The following is a 22,788-nucleotide window of genomic DNA, read 5'->3' on the forward strand; positions in this document are numbered from 1 at the left end:
AAGTTGCCTTGTTGCTTTGAATTTTACAGAAATTTACAGGAGGCTGCAGATTGAAGAGCAAAGGTCATTTATATCAATATTACATTCAACATGGTTTCTGCAGCTATTGTGTTATGCTATATTGTTGTTTATTTGCAATTTTTTTCCACAAAAGTGGAATTCCCCTTTAAACTTTGAAGCATGCAATATTTAAACATAAAAGCTTTAGTAGACACCAGTATATATTTATAGATTTGATTTTTATTCTAGTTATCTATTTTGTGTTTCAAATATTTTTATTGATTTGTTAAACAAGAAAATAAGACAATACAAGCTGAATTCCCCACACAGGCCATGAGTGAGAACAAGCAGACGTGATATGTTTAGCATAACAGCATCGTAAAAAAAGTGAAAGAAAGAAAAGATAACCTGAAGTGTTGGACTAAAATTATAGCCAAAAAGAAAATAATGCATTTCATCCAGTTTTACATACAGTGCCTTGAAAAAGTATTCATACCCCTTGAAATTCAGAGTTGGAGTTGCACCGATTTGAACAGTTCCATTGCCCAGAATAGGGTGTGACCTGTCAAATTGCATGAAAAGTCGCCCCAATGTGAACGGGGGCTTAGAGTAAGTCTTGCAGCATTCCCACGATACCTGATGTTTGTAGATTTATACCAAAAACTCCCTAGAAGCTTTTTATATTGTCTCTTATGATAGACATTAATATTAATTATAGATATTCTAGATGTTACTGTTTCTGTAGGAAGACTTTATTTAATGTCAAAATGAATTCTAGCAATCACCGAAATAACCTAAATTGGCTTTTGGGTTCAGTTGTTAATATTAGGGTACTTAACTCCTAGAGGAAGGGCTTAAAAAACTTCTAAAAAATAGGATTTTTATAACAGCTTACCTGTAAAATCCTTTTCTTTGAAGAAGTACATCAAGGGACACAGAGCCATAGTAGTTACTATGTGGGTTTTAGGCCACCTTCAGGTGATGGACACTGGCACGCCCTAAATTAAAAAGTGCACTCCCTATATAACCCCTTCCACTGGTGGGAGTACCTCAGTTTTTGTAGAAAAGCAATACACGTGTATACCAAAGAAGGGAGGGACCTCTGTGTCCCGTGATGTACTTCAAAGAAAAGGATTTTAAAGGTAAGCTGTTCTAAAAATTTTATTTTCTTATCGTACATCACGGGACACAGAGCCATAGTAGTTACTATGTGGGATGTCCCATAGCAATGCCAACTGAAGGGGAGGGAGACACAACAAAGTAGGGCACCAAGAGATCAGAAGCCTTATACGGCTGCCTGCAGTACACTGCGCCCAAAGGCGATATCCTCATGATCTTTTACATCTACTTGATAGAATGTGGTAAATGTGTGGACTGATGACCAAGTTGCGGCCTTGCAGATCTGAGCCATGGAGGCTTGTGATGCACTGCCCAAGAAGCACTAACAGCCCTGGAGAAGTGCGCTTTAATATTAAAAGGAGGAATTTTCCTCTTTAAACCATAAGCTTGAATAAATCACTTGACGAATCCATTTAGAAATAGTAGATTTTGACGCTGACTGTCCTCTTTTAGGACTGTCTAGCAACACAAACAAAACATCTTGTCATGAAGCTTGGAATATTGGCTGATTCATAATGCTGGGACAAACACTGTTAGGAGACACTGATGTCATCAATTCCAGCTACCTGTCTGTTGTCTGCTAAAATGTGTATTGTAAATAAGTCTCTAGCATGGGATCTAAGAGTCATTAGATCCCCATTGTTGTTTGTGTTTAATTAACTCTGCTATTGTGATGATGTTGATTGGATTTTCTGAACTACAAGACGGCCAGTCTGGCCTAAAGGTCATGTCTGAGTCATCTAGGCTGTCTAAAGGGATTAGTTACTTAGCTCATGTTAATTAGGTTAATTAGGTTACAGCTGTATTGTTAGAGTAATATGAGCAGTTTTAGTGTATAAAAGAGCCTGTATTGTGCAATAAAAGAGAGTCCTGTTTGAGCTTACATACAGCCTGCCTGGTGTTTGTTCTGATCTATCACAACTGGGTTAGAACGGCACATAGCTGAAGTTCTAATCCCGGAGCATTGGATGACCGAACCATCAGACGTTGCAATCTGATTCAATAGCTGCAGAGGAGTGTTGGGAGAGTGGAATCGAGCGAGCAAGGGGCTCGTTACACATCTGTTTTATGAATCTGAGTGGACACTTTTAATAGACTTTGACCGCTCTCACCACATCAAAAGAATGTAGTGAACTTTCTTCCACAGAACAAGGTTCTGGAAAAAATTAAGACAGAACAATATCCTGGTTTAAATGAAAAACCAATACTACCTTCGGTAGGAATTCAGGATGAATAACCCAATATGGCTCTTTACAAGAAAGAGCAGCCTTCCTGCAGAAGATATGGAAACCTAAAAAATTATTTTTCCTCGTCAAGAGGACCAAAGGAATATCTCGTATTGGCTCAAAAGGCTGCTTCTGTAAAGCTGACTGGGTTAAATTTAAGTCCCAAGGGTTCAGAGGCGACCCAACTGGAGGATTAATCCGCGTTACCCCCTGAAAAAAGTTACGAACCAGAGAGTGTGAAGCAAGTGGTCGTTGAAAAACACTGATAAAGCCGACATCTGGCCTTTGATAGTACTCAAGGCCAGCTTCATTTCTAATCCTATCTGTAGGAATTCAAGGATCCTACCTATGATATATTTTCTGGGGTGCCAACCCCTGGATTCACACCAGGAGACATATGCCTTCCTGATTCTATAGTATATGACTCCGGAGGCCGGCTTCCTAGCATTAACCAAAGTAGAAACTACTGAAGCTAACAGACCATGATCTTTTAGAATGTGGGTCTCAATAGCCAAACTGCTAAATTTAACGTTTGTAAGGTAGGATGGAATACCGGACCTTGCGAGAAAAGGTCTTACCGGAGCTTCCGAGAGAAGGTCTGGCCATATTGGTAGGGTCCAAGGGTCCCCTACCGCCGTTTTTACGATCTTGGCAAACCAAGATCTCCTGGGCCACAAAAATCACCTCCTTCCCTTCTTCCTTGATCCTGCGAGAAGGCGCGGAAGCAGCAGAACAGGAGGGAACGCATAGATCAGTGAAAAACTGATCACACGGAAAAAAACAAGGCATCTGTTCCATATGCCATCGGATCCCTTGTCCTTGACACAAAGTTGTCGATCCTATTGTTAAATCTGGACGCAAACAGATCCACGTCCTGATCTCCCCATTTTTGGCATATTGACAGAAGATGTCACGGTGAAGGGACCATTCTCCCGGGAACAATTGTTGGCGATTCAAGTAGTCCACCTGCAAGTTCTCTATCCCTGGAATGAAAATTGCTGATAAGCAGTGTTAATTTTGGCAGCAAATTTCGATTTAGTTTTAGTCTAATGCCCTGTACACACGATTGGACTTTGACGGAAAATGTGCGATCGGAGCTTGAGTGTAGGCTCCATCAGACTTTTTCCATTGGAATTTCCGACACACAAAGTTTGAGAGCTGGATCTAAAATTTTCCGACAACAAAATCCGTTTGCGTAAATTCTGATCATGTGTAGACAATTCCGACGCACAAAGTGCCACGCATGCTCAGAATCAAGCAGAAGAGCCGCACTGGCTATTGAACTTCATTTTTCTCGGCTTGTCGTACGTGTTGTACGTCACCGCGTTCTTGACGTTAGGAATTTCCAACCAACTTTGTGTGACGTGTGTATGCAAGACAAGATTGAGCCAACATCCGTAGGAAAAAATCAGATGGATTTTGTTGTCGGAATGTGCGATCGTGTGTACAGGGCATTAGTCTTAGGACTAACATGGCATTTTAGTTTTAGTCCCATTTTAGTCTTCTGCAATTGTTTTAGTTTTAGTCGTATTTAAATCGAATAGGTGTAATTCAATTGTAATGCATTAGTTAACAATTCTCTACAATTTGCAAACTCATTAAATACTGCTGGAGTGAAAAATAATGTTATTTATTATTACATTGAGGTATGAACATGCACTACAGGCCAGTGTTAATTTTGAAGTCAAATTTCAATTCAGTTGTAGTCTTAGTCTTTTGACTAAAATGGCATTTTAGTGTTAGTCCCATTTTAGTCTTTTGACTAAAATGCCATTTTAGTTTTAGTCGTATTTTAGTCAGTTCAGCTGTTTTAGTTTTAGTCGTATTTTAGTCGACTAAAATAATATTCATTTAGTGGACTAAAATGATTTAGTCGACGAAATTAACACTGCTGATGGGCAAGGAATGTTGTTCTCCCAAGATAGAATATGATTCACTTCTCTCTGGGCTGCACGACTTTTCGTGCCCCCTAGTGATTGAAACAGGCCACAGCTGTGGCATTGTCGGATTTGAACCTGACAAGACAATTCCATAGTCTGAGCGTCCAGGCCTCCAGGGCCAGGCATACTGCCCGAATCTCTAGAATATTGATGGGCAAGGTCATCTCTGATTTGGACCATTTGCCTTGGACAGACACTTCTTCCAGGACTGCTCCCCAGCCCAGAAGGCTGGCATCTGTTGTTACCACTTTCCAGGTAACTGGTAGAAAGGATTTTCCCTTTTTGAATATTCTTGGATATCAACCACCAATTGAGACTCTGACGCACTTCGGAGGATAAACACATTGGGAAGTGCAGAGCTTGGACCTTCTTGTTCCAATTTGACAGGATACTGTTTTGCAACAGTCTTGAATCATCTTTCCCAACAATTTCATGCAAAGTCGAATAGAAGGATTCTTCTTTGTTTTGATCAATTGAATCAGTTCCTTTATGGAACTGATCTTTTTCCTGGGGAAAAAAAAAAAAAAACACCCTCTTTTGAGCTGTATCTATGATCAGCCCCAAGTACTGCAATCTCCTTGATGGTTTTAAGGAGGATTTTTCTAGGTTGAGAATGCAACCTAGGTATTCCAGGTAGCTGACTGCGGTGACCAAACTTTGGTTTTAAGCAGGCTACCGATTGGTCTATCAAGAATAGATCGTCTAAGTAGGCTAGTATCATTATACCTTGAGCCCTTAACCTGGCTAAAGGAGGAGCCAGGACCTTTGTAAACACTCGAGGTGCAGTAGCTAGACTGAAGGTAGAGCTACAAACTGAAAAAAGACGATTTTCTACCTCAAAGCGTAGAAATTTCTGGCGAGCGAGGAAAATCAGCACATTAAGAAAAGCATACTTGATGTCGATTGATGCCAGAAGTTCTCCCCCTTGTAGGATGGAGACTATTGATCGGATTGACTCCATGCGAAAAGAACGGATATTCAAAAAAACGGCTTAGATCTTTGAGATCTAAAATTGGTCTGACATCCCCATTTGGTTTTGGAACTGTGAAAAGGTTTGAATAAAAATGCTAATCCTTGTTCTTCCAAGGGGACCACCGATATCACTCTTTGAGCCAAAAGATGATCCAAAGCTAGAAAGAGAGACTGGATCTCTGGGAACGTCTGAACTGAGAAAGACGAGGAGACGGGAACCCTTGGAACTCTAGTTTGTGACCTAGAGAAAATTGAGGAAGCCACCCATCAGTCTTGACATCGTTCCTGCCAGACCTTTGAAAACCGTAGAAGCCTTCCCCCCACTCGAGCGAGCGGGGGTGCCCCTTCATAAAGAGGCTTTAGTATCTTGTTTTGTGGATTTCCTCCCCGAGGTCCTCTTTTGGCCCTGGGACTGACCCCGGAGGTTTACCTCTTGAACCCGACGGTGGAGGCCGTAATGACTGCCTGGAGGCTGATGCCCTCGGCACCGGAGAAGCACGTTTTTTAAATAAAAAATGCTTAACTTCTTTTTAACAGGTAAAAGGGAACTCTTCCCATTAGAAATTCTTGGGATATACCTATCCAGATCGTCTCCAAATAACCGTTCACCATAAAATGGGAAACTGGCCAAGAGCTTTTGCATGGCGCTTTGCCTGACCAACTTTCCAACCATAGGATTCTACACACATGTACCAGCCCTAGCATGAGCCGTGAGACCTGGAGAATAGAATCTTTCATAGCGTCTACTGTAAAACACAACGCTTCTGATATCCTGGCCAAATCTTGGGCCTGCTGATCAGGAATAAATCTTGAGTACCTCCATAAACTGGTCCTTTAAGGACTGAGATACTCTGATCGCTGCTAGCACAGACTGAACCTGCAAGCGAAAAAATAGCTCTTTTTAAAAAAAAAAAAAGGACTTCCAACTTCTTATCTGTTGGGTCCTTTAGCATATGAGCATTGTCTACTGGACAAGTCAGGTTTTTGTTTACAGAGGATATAGCAGCGTCAACTGCTGGAAATCCCCATTTCTTATAGAACTCTTCCTCCATAAGAAAAAGTATTGAAAAACATTTTTGGAGGAAAAAAACTGTTTATCTTGGTGCTCCCACTCAGAGTACATAAGCTTTTTTAGCCATGAATGGATAGGAAAAGCATGAACAGATTGAGGAGGCTTTAGTGAACCCCAACCAGAAGTGGGCTCATCGATTGACTGCGCTTATTGGCAGTAAAAATGTGGAGCGGATCAATTCAGTGAGACTCTGTACCAATCATCATCTCTCGCCCCTTGTTCCTCAGCATGAGGGTCCTGAGCAATGGACAGGGACCTGTTATGCTTAGTCCCACTCTGGGATGCGATTAAAACATCAATATTTGCTCCAAACTTAAAATGGTTGGAGAAAAAAACCTTCTTAGTTATATATGCAGGGGCTGCAGTGTTAAGAGCAGCTGCAACACTTTCCCCTCCTGATGGCTCACTCTGATCACCATATTACTCTCAGGGGAGGATGCCATCTTTATTGAGATGGTTCTAGGCTTCCGTGTTACTGTAGAAGTCTTACAAGAGCCTCTTTTGAGGTGTTTTTACCCTTCCTTCTGACCACAGCCCAACGTACAAAGCAGAAGTACTACCAGAAGGAACGCATACACTTGCTTGAGCAATAGTTCAGCTCTGTTGTTGCTATTAATGCCCAGCCTGATGCAGCAGTAAATGTGTCAAAGGAACGCCTGTGTCACAAAACCTTTTTTGCCACCTTTGTTCGTGTCCCTCCGCAGCCTGCAACAGCAACAATGGTGTCTATTAAAACACTCCTTTCCGCGCTGGGGGACGCCAATGATGCGCTAAGCCTCGCCCCCTATGGCTTCCCCTCCTTTTTTTTTTTAAAAAAAGAGCTTTTTCCCGCGCGAGTGCGGGCTCTGATCCTATGGGATCAGCAAAGAGAGGGGAAAAATGGTGAAGGGGGGCGTGCCGTTTGCGCTGCTTTTTTTTTTTCTTTTTCGTTGCGCTCCTTATCTGAGGGGAGGGGAATAAAAACAGCACAGGGGGGCGTCTGGTGGGGAGGAAACCCCCCCAGACTTACCGGAGGTTTGCTGCTGGCCGGAGAAGGAAAAAACTGTTTCCTGGACACAATGTGGGCTCTCTGAGAAGCATAAGACGGTAATTGCTCTATACAGCCCCTCAGTGGTGACACATAGGCATGACAACATTTACTAAAAAAAAGGAGACATTCATAAGAAAATTTTGAAAATTTCTTAGAAAAACTCCATTACCTTTCCCGCTGCAGGGTTTTCTGTGGTAAACCAACAGACCCAACCTTCACCCTTCACGGTGCATTCCGTTAAACCTTCAGGAGCTGGGGATCCTCGAGGAAACCCACAATCCTGGACCTGTAATAGCACCACCGCCAGTAAAAACTTTATGGCCTGAATACCAAAAAGTACTGGATCCCAGGATCCAGCTCTCTAAAAAGAGAAGCATTACAGGCAAGACCTTGTTTCTTCGGATACGAGGCCTGGGTACCATTCAATTCGGCCAAAAAGACACTTTGAATGGATCCAGCTGCATGGCTAGCCCCAACAAGGATTGCTCCAGTGGAGCTCAGCACAGCACATTTTTACTCATGACTAGGGATGAGCTTCGAGTTCGAGTCGAACTCATGTTCGACTCGAACATTGGCTGTTCGCAAGTTCGCCGAACAGCGAACAATTTGGGGTGTTCGCGGCAAATTCGAATGCCGCGGAACACCCTTTAGAAGTCTATGGGAGAAATCAAAAGTGCTAATTTTAAAGGCTAATATGCAAGTTATTGTCATAAAAAGTGTTTGGGGACCTGGGTCCTGCCCCAGGGGACATGGATCAATGCAAAAAAAAGTTTTAAAAACGGCCGTTTTTTCAGGAGCAGTGATTTTAATAATGCTTAAAGTCAAACAATAAAAGTGTAATATCCCTTTAAATTTCGTACCTGGGGGGTGTCTATAGTATGCCTGTAAAGGGGCGCATGTTTCCTGTGTTTAGAACAGTCTGACAGCAAAATGACATTTTGAAGGAAAAAACTCATTTAAAACTACCCGCGGCTATTGCATTGCCGACAATACACTTAGAAGTTCATTGATAAACGGCATGGGAATTCCCCAAAGGGGAACCCCGAACCAAAATTAAAAAAAAAAAATGACGTGGGAGTCCCCCTAAATTCCATACCAGGCCCTTCAGGTCTGATATGGATATTAAGGGGAACTGGCAGGAAACTGGGAGGGATTATATATGGAGTGCACTTTTTAATGTAGGGTGACTCCATCACCTGAAGGTGGCCTATAAACCACATAGTAACTACTATGGCTCTGTGTCCCGTGATGTACGATAAGAAACATCTTTGCAGTGTAAGACCAAAGCATACAAACTACGCGACCATATTTTTCTGCTCATAATCTAAAGCATAACAGAGTCACCTTTTAATAGTTTTAATCTGTCTTTTTACTAGATTAATGAGGAACTTGAACCTATACACTGCTGTAGCTAAATATAAAAGTGCCAGAACTACCATCCTGTAATATATAGCATACATTAAAACAAAGGAAGTTATTGGGACATATAATATGAATTAAAGCAGAATTAAACTTGAGATTTAAAAACATGCTGCCAGGCAGGGCTTTATAACAGAAGAGACCCTAGTGGGTCATAACTGCTCTTCTGTTGGCGTTAATGTGCACTGAGCCAAGCACATTGTGCTCAGACTAAATTTACTGCTCTGTGCGGTGATATAGTGACTCCCGTGAGAGTGACATCATTGCGGCCTGGTCATTCAAGAGGCTGAACAGATCAAACATGGAAGGAAGACTGAGCAAAGATGGAAGCGTCTGGGTCTATCTGGAGCACTAAATGCAGTGCTGGGGAGCTTCATTTGACAGATAAATCCACCATAACCTGTTAGTTATTTTTTTTTTTTTTTAAAGTTACACCTGCAAAGATCTTACAGATGGTACAAAGAGCAAAGGTGTGTGCACAATAGGCCAAATCAGCTGAGGAAGGCGAGTGGACATTGCATTCATCTCAGAAAAGACCTCCTTTTAGTGTTACTTCAATTTCCAGCGAAATACTTTGATTTGTGTCAGGCACAAAGGATGACAGGAAGGATAAGTGACATAATCACAAAAAAAGTTAACAACCCTTACACTGCCAACATCACATGCTCCATCACAAGTTGGAGGCCTTTGTTCATGGCATTTGTTTGGATGAAAAGCATATTACAGACTAGACTGGAGATCCAGTAGCAATAAACAGAAGTCCACTGCAGGAAAAACTAAACTCTTTCAAACATGCTGTGTACTATGTTTGTTGCTTATAAGCCACTAATGGATGAGCAAATGGTACATGGGCTCAGTTACTTTTACATTCATTAACATTTCTAAACGCAAGTCAGCTATTTCTTTTCAGAAAAGATCTACTCAGTGACCCTGAAAGCATTTCTACATATGGATAATCGAGAGATTTGATGGGTGTCGGACAGAAGAGTGAAGGAAACCCTACCCACTTTCCTGCATATCCCATCATGCCTCAGCCTCTGGGTGTCATGCTTGTGGCTGTCAGAGTCTTGCTATGCCTCATGGGACTTGTAGTTCTGCAACAGCTGTAGGTCCACTAATTGTATATCCCTGCCATACAGAATACAGGGTACAGGAATCCATTTTATGGGGACACAGACATTATTTAAAATCTAACAAAAAAACTTCCCAGCAAAAGCAAAGGCAGCATTTAAAACATGACAGAAGTTATTACTCTCCTCCACTCTATTCAGAACAAAAAAAGACAAGGTTTCCACCAGAGTTGGGCTTAAAGCCTTACACTCCTGGGAACGTGAAGATTCCTCCGTGCAGTGGTTCCGCTCCTGCATTGCATGGGTTTACTGTCCATTTAGGTATATAGGGCATATAAAAAAAAAAAAAAAGGGATTTATTTACCAGATTCTCTGTACTGCAGTATTTTTTTCTTCCATGCTCCAGTGGTCTAAGGTCCTGATATCATCAAGACCAATGTAGGGTCCATAGCACTGTACCGGATGTGATAACATTAACCCCATTGCACCTAAGGGTAAAACAAATCTTAATGCCTAAACCTAATTTTGTAACTTTGACGTGTTTGACAGTAAAACTGTACATATCATGCGTTTTTTTTTAGGACAAATTGAGCTTTCATTTGGTGGTAAATGGTAATGGATATCCCCTTATGTATTAATTTTTTATTATCAAAGGAAAACTGGCCCAAAGTAGTAAAAAAAAAATTATATATATATATATATATATATATATATATATATATATATATATATATATATATATATATATATATATATATATATATATATATATATATATATATATATATATATACTTCCACCAAAGAACAACTCAAAATAAGTTCTGCTAACCCTGGCACTGACCTAGATCAAACCTTGACCTGGGTAACTTTTTTTGTCATTTAATTTTTTATTATTATTATTTTTTTTTTTTTTTTTTATACACACTTTTTTTTTTGATCTTTCCCTCCCTACAAGGACAGAGAAAGATACAATGTATCTCTCGCCTCCATTCACAGAGAGGGGAAACACGGGGGTTGGCTTTACAGTGACTGATAACTGTGATAGCCAATCAGAGGCTATCACAGCAATCAGGTGACCCAGAATCGACCGGCATCCAGCACACAGGGAGATACACAAATATGCGGCCCCACGGAAAAAAAGCCCAGTCCAGTAGGGCCACAAATTTGTGTCATGTTGGTGCCAAGGGGTTAAGGGACGGTCCACCGCCAAAGCACAGGGAAGCGCCATCTGTCTGGAGAGCAGATAATCAGGTAAGTAAAACATTTTTACTTGTCCCTACCTACTTGATTTAACAAGCAGTAGTAAACACCACCTGCTCACTTGTACTTACAGGTAAGCTTATCATAAAGATTACCTGTAGGTACAAGGATATATATCTCATAAATATGCACCGTTTAGGAGATATTCACTACTTCTGCAGCCAGTGGCATCACCGGTAAAAGCGCACTGCGTTCTCAAGGGATGGCATGCCAGCCCTTCAGAGTGCTGTGCTACAGCTCCTATGCGCGAGAAAGACGTTGTCGCGGTTTGACCTTTCAAACAGCCTGACCCCACGAACCCGTAAGGAAGACCAGGTGCAGATTGAAGCCCTGTTAGCAGTGACAGCATATAGCTGAAGGGCTTTGCTTTAAGGCAAGTCTTTCATATTGTGCTAGCATGCGATGCGTACTAGCACATTATGACATTAGCTTGAAGGGGACTGTTTGTTTTTTTTTTTTCCTCACAGAGTTTACTACGGCTTTAATCCTTGCAATGCAGGTGCAGCTCCACTGCAAGGAGAAATTTTCAGATTTCCCAAAGCTGGGCTTTAACCATCACTCACTGTTTTCACTGGGAAAAGAATTTATGAATGAAGTTCAGAGGGAACAAGGTCTTCTTCCATATGAATATCAGCAAATGGGTAATTTAGTTCACACTTTAACCTCTTCTACTTTCTTCCATATTTTATTCAAAATACAATGCTTGGTAAGCCGCCATAAATCAATTGAATCCATGTATCTTACCTTTTGAGGCAGTCGATAGCCAGAGTCGAGGCCCTTGCACAAAGACTCATCTAGTAAAGCCTTCAGTCTCTCAGCAGAGTCTTTGTTCTTAGAATGAAGAAAACCAAGTGCTTTTATGAAAACTGGATCCAGCTCAGTGTTTATAACCACTGCCATGTTTTCTCACCTACAAAAATAAGAGCAGAAGTCAGAGCAAATTCCAGGCCTGCCAATGCACCTTAGAGAATTGCAGCGGGTGCCTATCTTTTTGAAAGCTAAACTTACCTTCAGTCTTGCACAGTTGTACCGGCTCCTCTCCTGTACTGAAATTGCTTTATCTGATTTCACTGCACACTGGAAGAAGCTCCCAGTGTGCATTAGAAGCTGCAGCGAGTCAGATAGAGCTTGTTACATTTCCTGGCTAAAGGATGCTCAGCATGATCTAGCCCACATACTGTATGTCAAACACAAGGCCGTGGGCCGAATCTGGCCCGCCAGGCATTGTCATGTGGCCCCCACATCAAATTTTGCAGTCAAAGCATGGCGGAATTCCATTTCGCCACCTCTGCTTCTCACACTCCACTCCCACTGTCACTTATAAACACAGAAGCCTACTGTTTTTACAAGAGATAGCTCTGCACTCGGTGGCTCCTCGTTCTAACCCCTGAACCCTGCACTCTGTACACAGCGCACCCCTGCACGCTCCACACAGGGCACCCCGGAACCCTGCACTCTCCACACAGGGCACCCCGGAACCCTGCACTCTCCACACAGGGCACCCCGGAACCCTGCACTCTCCACACAGGGCACCCCGGAACCCTGCACTCTCCACACAGGGAACCCCGGAACCCTGCACTCTCCACACAGGGAACCCCGGAACCCTGCACTCTCCACACAGGGAACCCCGGAACCCTGCACTCTCCACACAGGGAACCCCGGAACCCTGCACTCTCCACACAGGGAACCCCGGAACCCTGCACTCTCCACACAGGGAACCCCGGAACCCTGCACTCTCCACACAGGGAACCCCGGAACCCTGCACTCTCCACACAGGGAACCCCGGAACCCTGCACTCTCTACACAGGGCACCCCTGAACCCTGCACTCTCTACACAGGGCACTCCTGAACCCTGCACTCTCCACACAGGGCACCCCTGAACCCTGCACTCTCTACACAGGGCACTCCTGAACCCTGCACTCTCTACACAGGGCACCCCTGAACCCTGCACTCTCCACACAGGGCACCCCTGAACCCTGCACTCTCCACACAGGGCACCCCTGAACCCTGCACTCTCCACACAGGGCACTCCTGAACCCTGCACTCTCCACACAGGACACCCCTGAACCCTGCACTCTCTACACAGGGCACTCCTAAACCCTGCACTCTCTACACAGGGCACTCCTGAATCCTGCACGCTGTATGTAGTGCACCCCAGATACAAAAAATCCTCTTAAGAGCACAGCCCACAGCTTGCATCAGGGGTGAGGGCTCTTGAGGGGAGTAATGAGGGAGTGTGCTGCAACGTTTTCAGGAAACTATACATTATTATTATTATTATATGAAATACAGGATTTAAATAGTGCCAACAGTTTGTGCAGCAGTATATGCATTGCTTAGAGAAGCAGAGACACAAGGGAGGGAGGAACCAGGAGAAATTGAATTTTTACTTAACCTAAAACCCTTTGCTTGGAGTCCATTAAAGTGGATGTACATACCCCCTCTCCTCATAGGTAGAGACTTTCAGTCAGTTCTGTTGAATCATTCAGCTCTGTGGTAATCTATTATAGCATCCTCCCCAACACAAAACTCAGGCTGCTTTTATCATATGTGATGGAGAACTTGTCAGAAGTTATCAGGCTGATAACAAAAGAATGGGGCAGGAGACCGCTACGGGACATATTGCTTTGAAGAGAGATAACAAGACACTGTATATATACAGTATCTCACAAAAGTAAGTACACCCCTCACATTTTTGAAAATATTTTATTATATCTTTTCATGTGACAACACTGAAGAAATTTGAAGAAAAGATTGGATGGACTTTATAGACACAAAACTAACCACGCATTTTAAAAAATATATACATTTTATTTACAAAAATACACTTTGAACAATATTAAAATCACTGACTATTCACAATGTTGCCTTAAAAGCATATAACATAGTAATGTAAGTATTCTCTTTAGCCTCCTTACATATACTTTTAACTATACACACACTATCTGTCTTAGACAACAATACACCAATGTTATACTTGTTCCCATAGCCCCGATGTTTGTTTGTCTTTCCATGCCTGGGCCCACAGGTTTTGGCCTTGTTTGCTGTTTGGGAAAATTAGACAGTAAACAAATATAACCATTGTATTATAAATTGTATTAATGCTGTTTGCTTTGTTTTATTAATATATGTAAAAATGTATTGTTGATTTGCCCCAAGCTCTTGAAGAAGCGTTTTGAGTACGTGTAACAAGTAGAGCTTAGCTGAAATACGACACACCGCCTATCATACTCCACGATACCATATTATTTCCTGGAGATTGGTTCTTAGTTTTTCCATTACTAAGTAGCCTATTATTACCCTTGTTCTATAGGTGGTGCCTTATATGCTTTAGGTAACATTGTGAATAGTCAATGATTTTAATATTGTTCAAAGTGTATTTTTGTAAATAAAATGTATATATTTTTTTAAATATGTAGTTCGTTTTGTGCCTATAAAGTCCATCATCCAATCTTTGCTTCAAAGTCCAATATATCGGGACGTGGCATGTATATACCCATTTTTCGTATCCACAGTACCACTCTGTGATGATGCAAATTTAATTTATCAACACTGAAGAAATTACACTTTGCTACAATGTAAAGTAGTGATTGTATAGCTTGTATAACAGTGTAAATTTGCTGTCCCCTCAAAATAACTCAACAACCAGCTATTATTGTGTAAACCGCTGGCAACAAAAGGGAGTACACCCCTAAGTGAAAATGTCCAAGTTGGGCCCAATTAGCCATTTTCCCTCCCCGGTGTCACGTGACTTGTTAGTGTTACAAGGTCTCAGGTGTGATTGGGGAGCAGGTGTTAAATTTGGTGTTATCCCTCTCACTCTCTCATACAGATCACTGGAAGTTCAACATGGCACCTCATGGCAAAGAACTCTGAGGATCTGAAAAAAAATAATTGTTGCTCTACATAAAGATGGCCAAGACCCTGAAACTGAGCTGCAGTATGGTGATCAAGACCATTTAGCAGATTTACAGGACAGGTTCCACTCAGAACAGGACTCGCCATGGTCGACCAAAGAAGTTGAGTGCATGTGCTCAGCATGATATCTAGAGGATGTCTTTGGGAAATAGATGTATGAGTGCTGCCAGCATTGCTGGAGAGGTTGAAGGGGTGGGGGGTCAGCCTGTCAGTGCTCAGACCATACGCCACACACTGCATCAAATTGGTCTGCATTGCTGTCATCCCAGAAGCAAACTTCTTCTAAAGGAGATGCACAAGAAAGCCCACAGTTTGCTGAAGACAAGCAGACTAAGAACATGGATTACTGGAACCATGTCCTGTGGTCTGATGAGACCAAGATAAACTTATTTGGTTCAGATGGTGTCAAGCGTGTGTGGCGGCAACCAGGTGAGGAGTACAAAGTCAAGTGTGTCTTGCCTACAGTCAAGCATGGTGGTGGGAGTGTCATGGTCTGGGGCTGCATGAGTGCTGCTGGCACTGGGGAGCTACAGTTCATTGAGGGAACCATGAATGCCAACATGTACTGTGACATACTGCATGATCCCCTCCCTTCGGAGACTGGGCCACAGGGCAGTATTCCAACATAACGACCCCAAACACACCTCCAAGACAACCGCTGCCTTGCTAAAGAAGCTCAGGGTAAAGGAGATGGACTGGCCAAGCATGTCTCCAGACCTAAACCATATTGAGCATCTGTGGGACATCCTCAAACAGAAGGTGGAGGAGCGCAAGGTCTCTAACATCCACCTGCTCCGTGATGTCATCATGGAGGAGTGGAAGAGGACTCCAGTGGCAACCTGTGAAGCTCTGGTGAACTCCATGCCCAAGAGGGTTAAGGCAGTGCTGGAAAATAATGGTGGCCGCTTTGGGCCCAATTTGGACATTTTCACTTAGGGGTGTGCTCACTTTTGTTGCTAGCAATTTAGACATTAATGGCTGTGTGTTGAGTTATTTTGAGGGGACAGAAAATTTACTCTGTTTTACAAGCTGTACACTCACTACTCTACATTGTAGCAAAAAGTGTTATTGCTTCAGTGTTGCCACATGAAAAGATATAATAAAATATTAAAAATGTGAGGGGTGTACTCACTTTTGTGAGATACTGTATGTGCCCAGCTCAAATTTTATGAATCGGGTTTACATCCACTTTAACCACTTGTCAAACAGTCGCCATACTTATACTGCGTCAGGTTGGCTCTCCTGAGCGAACCGATGTACCTGTACATCAGTCTGTGCATGCGAGATTGCGGGCACGCACCGGCCACCGCCAACGATTGCTGTATACAGAGGCAGAACAGGGATCTGCCATTGTAAACAAGGTGGATCCCCATTTTGACAGGGGACATCTCAGAGATCTGCTGTTCCCAGTGATCGGGAACAGCTATCTCTGTCATGTCCCAGGCAGCCCATCCCCCCTACAGTTAGAACACGCTGAGGGAACACATTTAACCCTTTGATTGCCCCCTAGTATTAACCCCTTCCCTGCCAGTGTCATTTATACATTGATCAGTGCATTTTTATAGCACTAATCAATGTAATAATGTCACTGGTCTCCAAAAAGTGTCATTTGGGTCAAATTTGTCCGCCGCAAAAAAAAAAAAAAAAAAAAAAAAACGCAGATCGCCATTACCAGTAAAAATAATAAAAGTCTCTAAATCTAGCCCCTTCTTTGTAGACGCTATAACTTTTCGCAAACTAATCAATATATTGCGATTTTTTTTTTTTAAACAAAAATATGTAGAAGAATACATATTGGCCTAAACTGATTAATACATTTGTTTTTTCATAATTTTTTTGGATATGTATTATAGCAGAAAGTAAAAAAATTACGGTATATATATTTTTTTTCAAAATCGTCACTCTTTTTTTTGTTTATAGCGCAAAAAATAAAAAATGCAGAGGTGATCAAATACCACCAAAAGAAAGCTCTATCTGTGATGAAAAAACAACAAAGTTTGGGTACAGCGTCGCACGACCGCGCAATTGTCAGTTAAAGCGATGCAGTGCCGTATCGCAAAAAAATGGCCTGGTCATTAAGGGGGTAAATCCTTCCGTCCTTAAGTGGTTAAGGGACACAGGATGATGTATTCAGGCACACTAGGTTATGTTGTTGTCTCCAGGAGACTGGAAACTGTCAAACAAAAGCTTTAAGGGCAGCGTACTATAAAACTTTGCCAATTCCCGTCATGCCTCTATTTTGTAGCACATCAATAGTAATCCAAGAAAAGCATTTTACGAAGCCAGATTTAGCTGGAGCTTGATTGTCCACCTGGTAATACGCAAAGTGATTGTAAACCTCAGACATGAAATATGAGCAAAGCATATCCCTGTATGGTGTGTTCTTGTCTCAATCCAGAGCACTAAGTGTAATTTCTGTAATAATTTCCGATAAAAGGTGACATGGAAGGGACCTCCAGCTGATTGACAACTTTAGCTCTGTTCCTGTGTGCTGTGAAGGGGGTGTGTTGCTTCCCTCCAATCAGCTCTCAGAGCTCTCCTCACTGAGATCTACAGAGTGTAACTTCAGATCTCCACCCTCTGTTGTCAGACTGTCACCCTCTCACCAAGCTGATTGGCGATAGTCTTGTAGCCCATTCCAGCCTTGTGTAGGTCTACAATCTTGTTCCTGACATCCTTGGACAGCTCTTTGGTCTTGGTCATAGTGGAGAGATTGGAATCTGATTGATTGCTTCTGTGGACAGGTGTCTTTTATACAGTTAACAAGCTGAGATTAGGAGCACTCCCTTTAAGAGTGCTCCTAACCTCAGTTCGTTACCTGTATAGAAGACACCTGGGAGCCAGAAATATTGCCGATTGATAGGGGATCAAACACTTATTTCACTCATTAAAATGCAAATCAATTCATAACTTTTTTGAAATGTGTTTTTCTGAGGGTTGCCAGTTTGAGGGCCCCCTGATCTAGTGCACAGCATATTTGCCTTTGGTAAATCAATCCCTATCGTCTCTTCTTCAATATAATACACTTACCTGCCTGTTCACAGAGCATCCTTGCACATGTGCAGGAGTGAAGTGATCCCACCCTGGCCGATCAGGGCAACCAATGCCTGGCACTTACTTGGAAAAAGACGGGGAGAAGATCCTGGTGATGAACCTTGCAGGTGTTGGGACCATTGAAACAGATAAGTATTAGGAGTCATTTACATCTGCTTTGCTCTCTTTTGTTCGCTCTTCAGAGAGCATTTGACAGGTGGTGTTGTACCGCCTGTGTTTACCACCCTAAATGCTGGGCTACCGGGCCCCAGTCACGTAAATGGGTTGCAATCAGCACTCAATGGGTCCCACTGAGTGTGACTGGGAGTTTAATTCCTGTTGCAGCACGGTACACCCCTCGAGCGCTGTTTCTGCAGCTAAAAGGGAAGCGGTAAAAATGTGGCTCAGCCAACATTACGACCCCCCATTGTAAGTGTAAACGAGGCCTTACTGCTGTGAATTCTGCTTCAAAGTACATGCAAAAACGGTGACAGGAGGGAAGAAAACCCATAAGCCCAGCACTGGCTCTGAAGAGATCTCACTCTACTGACCCTCCCCAGCAGGATATTAAAGTAAATCTGTCATAGATAAAAACATGGTGGTTGCCATTGAGGACTGCTTTCTGAAAATGCTAGTTGCCTGGCTTTCATGTTTGCCCTTTCCTCAACACTAAGCCACTGACCAGGAATAAGTCAGCATGACAGCCAAGCAACTATTGTCACATTTTTAACTAGAGAACTATAATCTATTTAACAGCAGTCCATCGTATGTGTCAATGCCGGGTATCATTAGAATGAAGCTTACCCAGCCGGTACAGCACAGTGCATATCCCTTGCAGAATCACAGGCGACTTCCGGGTGCGGGTCCGCCACAAGCCATTCCCCAGATAACACAGCCTGGCCTTAACGTTCCGCTTGCTTTGTAAGTAGGAGAAGAAGCATCCCTGAGTAGAGTTCTTATTGGAGTTAGGTGATCGGGATGGTGTGTCTAGGTGCAGACATGCTTCTCTTCTGTGACCTGTCAGTGATTGTGTGCTGAGGGTGGGATTGTATAGAGGTGTGCACAGCCGGCCAGGAAGTGTATGTGTGCACATGGAGGCTGAGGGACCTGGAGCAGGACGTGGTGCATAGGGAACATGAACTGACTGACAGCAAGGGAGCACAGGTAGGGACTGCACAATCAATATCTCAGTCTACTACTCCTCTCAGAAAATGGTGTACATTGTGTATTCAGATATTCCCCAGAAATGTCCTCAAAATGTGTACATGAAGCAGGGCCCATTCACATCATCTTTGTCGGGCGGCAGTGCCAAACACTGTCCCAATGCATAGACAAGCCAGTATGCCTTATGTCCTGTTGTTTTGGTTTACACCAACTTGCTGGAATGGTGACAAAAAAAAAAAAAGTAGGACAAGGATGCATTTTTCTGCAGCGCAGCATGATGTGACGCTAGGATGTATTGCAACATTTTTGCGTCGTTTCAATAAAGCTAGGGAAAAAAAAAAAGTAAACCGTGTGATGCGTCATAACAACTAGGGATGAGCACAGATTTGGTCTGAACTTAGGTTCGGACCGAACCAAGCTGTCGCTGGGGCCAGATCAGTGGTCAGGGCGTTCCCCACAGATGACTTAATTTTGTCAATGACATTCTCAAAAATGTGCCCATATTAGGTCAGTGGTGTCACAAGTAAGGATGAGCTCCGGCGTGTTCGCACAGTCCACGTGTAGAGCCTGCCAGGAAGTCGGCACTGCTCTGCGATAATCATAGGCATTGTCCCGATGTGCGGCTGCAGAGATCAGGAAATGTCTCACTGCCTGTGATCAGCGCTGTGTAGCGCCGACTTCCTGGCGAGCTCTACACATGGGCTGTGCAAACACGCTGGAGCTCATCCTTAGTCACAAGCATTCCTGCCTCTCTATTACATGGGGCAGCGGGGTGGGGAAAAGCCTGGCTGCAGCTGATTGGGCCTTAGCCTCCGGGATTGGTCCTAACCTGTGCTTATCCCTGATTAAAAGGCATTGCACCATCCCTTTACAGTGCACACATGGTTTACAGAGCATAACAAACCCTTTCTGTGTGAATAGATCGTAAGAGTTTGTTGACACCAGATGTAGCCAGATTCTTTTTTGAAAGCAGTATGAATGCATATGCATGAAAAATGTGTGTATGTATTTCACCGAGACCAGTTCACATCATTGTGGTGCTTTCATGTGCAAATGTAAAAAAGTACAGTACATGTGGCCCATGTTTCTGTGCGTTTTATTTACAATTTGTGCATGCACTACTTATGGTGCTGTCTGACGCAATTTCAGCCCATTCAAATGAATGGGCTGAAATTGAATCCAGATTGCTTGTGAATTGTACAGCAGCTAGCACTAAATTGGGGTGGTTGCCATTTTTGTTTCCATACAGAGAAATTGAAGGGGGTCACTTCAGGCTCTAGTAGGTCCTTATATGCTGATAACCACTGGGAGTGCAGGCAAGGAAAGAGCTCATCTCGGCTCCATAGAAGTGAATGAAGAAGGAAAAGAAGTCCCAAGAGCCGCACAGTACACAAAACCCTAATGAGCGTGGAAGCAGCCTCAGCCTAGACTCCATCCAGGCCCCACCCATGGGGCTTAGTCATGGGAATTCAGATGACTAGAGATGGGCTCGGGCGTGTTTGAAATCCCACATGCCTGATCCCGCCAGGAAGCTGTCACTGCACACCGCTAGTCACAGGCAGTGAGACATTTCCCATTGCCTGTGATTAGCCGCGTGCAGTGTCGGCTTCCTGGCGGGATCAGGCATGTGGTATTTCGAACATGCCCAAGCCCATCTCTACACATGACTAAGCCCCATGAGCAGGGCCACACATGTCAGTGTGGGGCCTAGATTGAGTCTAGGCTGAGGCTGTTTTTCACTCTTTACCAGGGAGGTGCAGTCAGGGGAGGCAGGTGAGGCAGGGCCTCACCTGCCATAAACATTAAAATAAAAATAAAAAAAAAGAGCTTCAAGGATCATAGCTTGGCGACCTGGAGTCACAGAGACCCCACATTTTGGGGGTATGTAGCCAAAGCCTACCCCACCACTGGGTAGGGGCTCCTATGACCCATGGTTCCAGAGATATGGGGCTCCTTGCGCAGCCTGTCAGAAGCTAAATACAGAGGGTCCGGTTTAAATACAAGCTGGCACACTCTGCAGCAGAGAGGTTGATCTCCCAGTGCCTCTCCTCACTTCTTGTCAGAGGCACTGAGCTCAATAAATAGCTTGGAGTCTTGGACCAATGGGAAAACGTACCATTGGTCCCAGCTGTCCAATAAAATTGCTGCAGTGAAGGCACGCCTCTCACTGGAGTGTCATAGAAGAGGGAATGTGTCTAAAAGACAAATGCTCCTTTCCAGCCCACCCCTCTTAACTACAAGGAAAAAACATGCGTTTATGGGTATAAGATTTACCAACAATCATATGTTTTTCTCACACAGTTAAGAGGGAGAAACTGATTCTGTTGAAAAGGTACTGTTATATTCAAGCAAAATCATATATTTATATGCTATAACATAATAATTTATTATTTATCTATTTACTGTGAAATTACTAGATGGAAGTTATAACTTAAAATTTCAGTAATTTGTCTGTTAAGCCACCTGCTTGAGTGCAGATTTTGAAAATATAGTAAATTTCCTTAAAAACAGTATATAATAATTATTTTTATATTTTTTATATATATATAATTATTCTCTCCTACATGTAAAAATCTTATTTTTTTTGCTAGAAAATTACTCAGAACCCCCAAACATTATATATATATATATATATATTGTTTTAGCAGACACCCTAGGGAATAAAATGGTAGCCGTTGCAACTTTTTATGTCACACGGTATTTGTGCAGCAATTTTTTTAAATGCATTTTTTGGGGAAAAAAACAGTTTCGTGAATAAAAAAAAAAAATACTAAAGTTAGCCCGATTTTTTTTTTTTTTTTTGTATAATGTGAAAGATGATGTTACGCTGAGTAAATAGATACCCAACATGACACACTTTAAAATTGCGCACACTTGGAATGGCGCCAAACTTCAGTATTTATAAATCTCCATAGGTTACATAGTTAGTAAGGTTGAATAAAGACACAAGTCCATCCAGTTCAACCTGAGTGCGTGTCTACAATTTTCCCTATCCCTGTACATTGTGTCTTATTAAGATGTTAACATTAAGATGCTCCTCTATTATATTATTATTTATTTAAGGTACCCATATAGCGCCGCCAATTTACGCAGAGCTCCACACATACATTGCACACTCACATCAGTCCCTACCCTCGAGGAGCCCACAATCCAAGGTCCCCAACTCAAATTCTTATACTAGGGCCCATTTTGGACAGAAGCCAATTAACCTACCAGCATGTCTTTGGAGTGTGGGAGGAAACCGGAGTACCCGGAGGAAACCCGCACAGGGAGAACATGCAAACTCCAGGCAGGTAGTGTCATGGTTGGGATGACATTTTAAATTTTTTTACAGGTTACATGTTGAGTTACAGAGGAGGTCTAGTGCTAGAATTATTGCTCTTGCGCTAACGATCACGGTGTATGTAACCAGTGTGTATCTGGCTCTGATAATAGCCAGTGCCTCACCGGCCACTGACCTCACCGCACGTCCCTGCGGTTTTGTGTGTTGTGTGGCTCTTGGGAGTTATTTTCCTTCTTTATTGACATTTTTTGTTTGGTAGGTGTTAAAATCTCTGTGAGGT

The 22,788-nt window shown here is 42.9% G+C and overlaps 2 protein-coding genes across 4 annotated transcripts in view; one reads left to right on the plus strand and one right to left on the minus strand.

Moving 5' to 3' along the window:
* Positions 1-19,118, minus strand: part of INTS12 (integrator complex subunit 12) — a 48,528-nt gene extending 29,410 nt beyond the window's left edge. The window contains exons 1-2 of the mRNA XM_073601898.1: positions 18,866-19,118; positions 11,855-12,020 (exon numbers count right to left, since the gene is read on the minus strand). Coding sequence (XP_073457999.1) covers positions 11,855-12,010 — 156 coding nt within the window. The 5' untranslated portion in view covers positions 12,011-12,020; positions 18,866-19,118. The remainder of the gene's footprint in view (positions 1-11,854; positions 12,021-18,865) is intronic.
* GSTCD (glutathione S-transferase C-terminal domain containing) overlaps positions 18,877-22,788 on the plus strand; it is a 287,431-nt gene continuing 283,519 nt past the window's right edge. For 2 of the 3 annotated variants that reach the window (XM_073601873.1, XM_073601887.1), the window contains exon 1: positions 18,929-19,225. The gene's annotated coding sequence lies outside the window, so the exon portion shown is untranslated. Of the gene's footprint in view, positions 19,226-22,788 lie in introns of all 3 variants that reach the window. The other variant, XM_073601880.1, reaches the window with a different exon arrangement.

Source organism: Aquarana catesbeiana, linkage group LG01 (genome assembly GCF_042186555.1).
Source record: "Aquarana catesbeiana isolate 2022-GZ linkage group LG01, ASM4218655v1, whole genome shotgun sequence".
Lineage (NCBI taxonomy): Eukaryota > Metazoa > Chordata > Amphibia > Anura > Ranidae > Aquarana > Aquarana catesbeiana.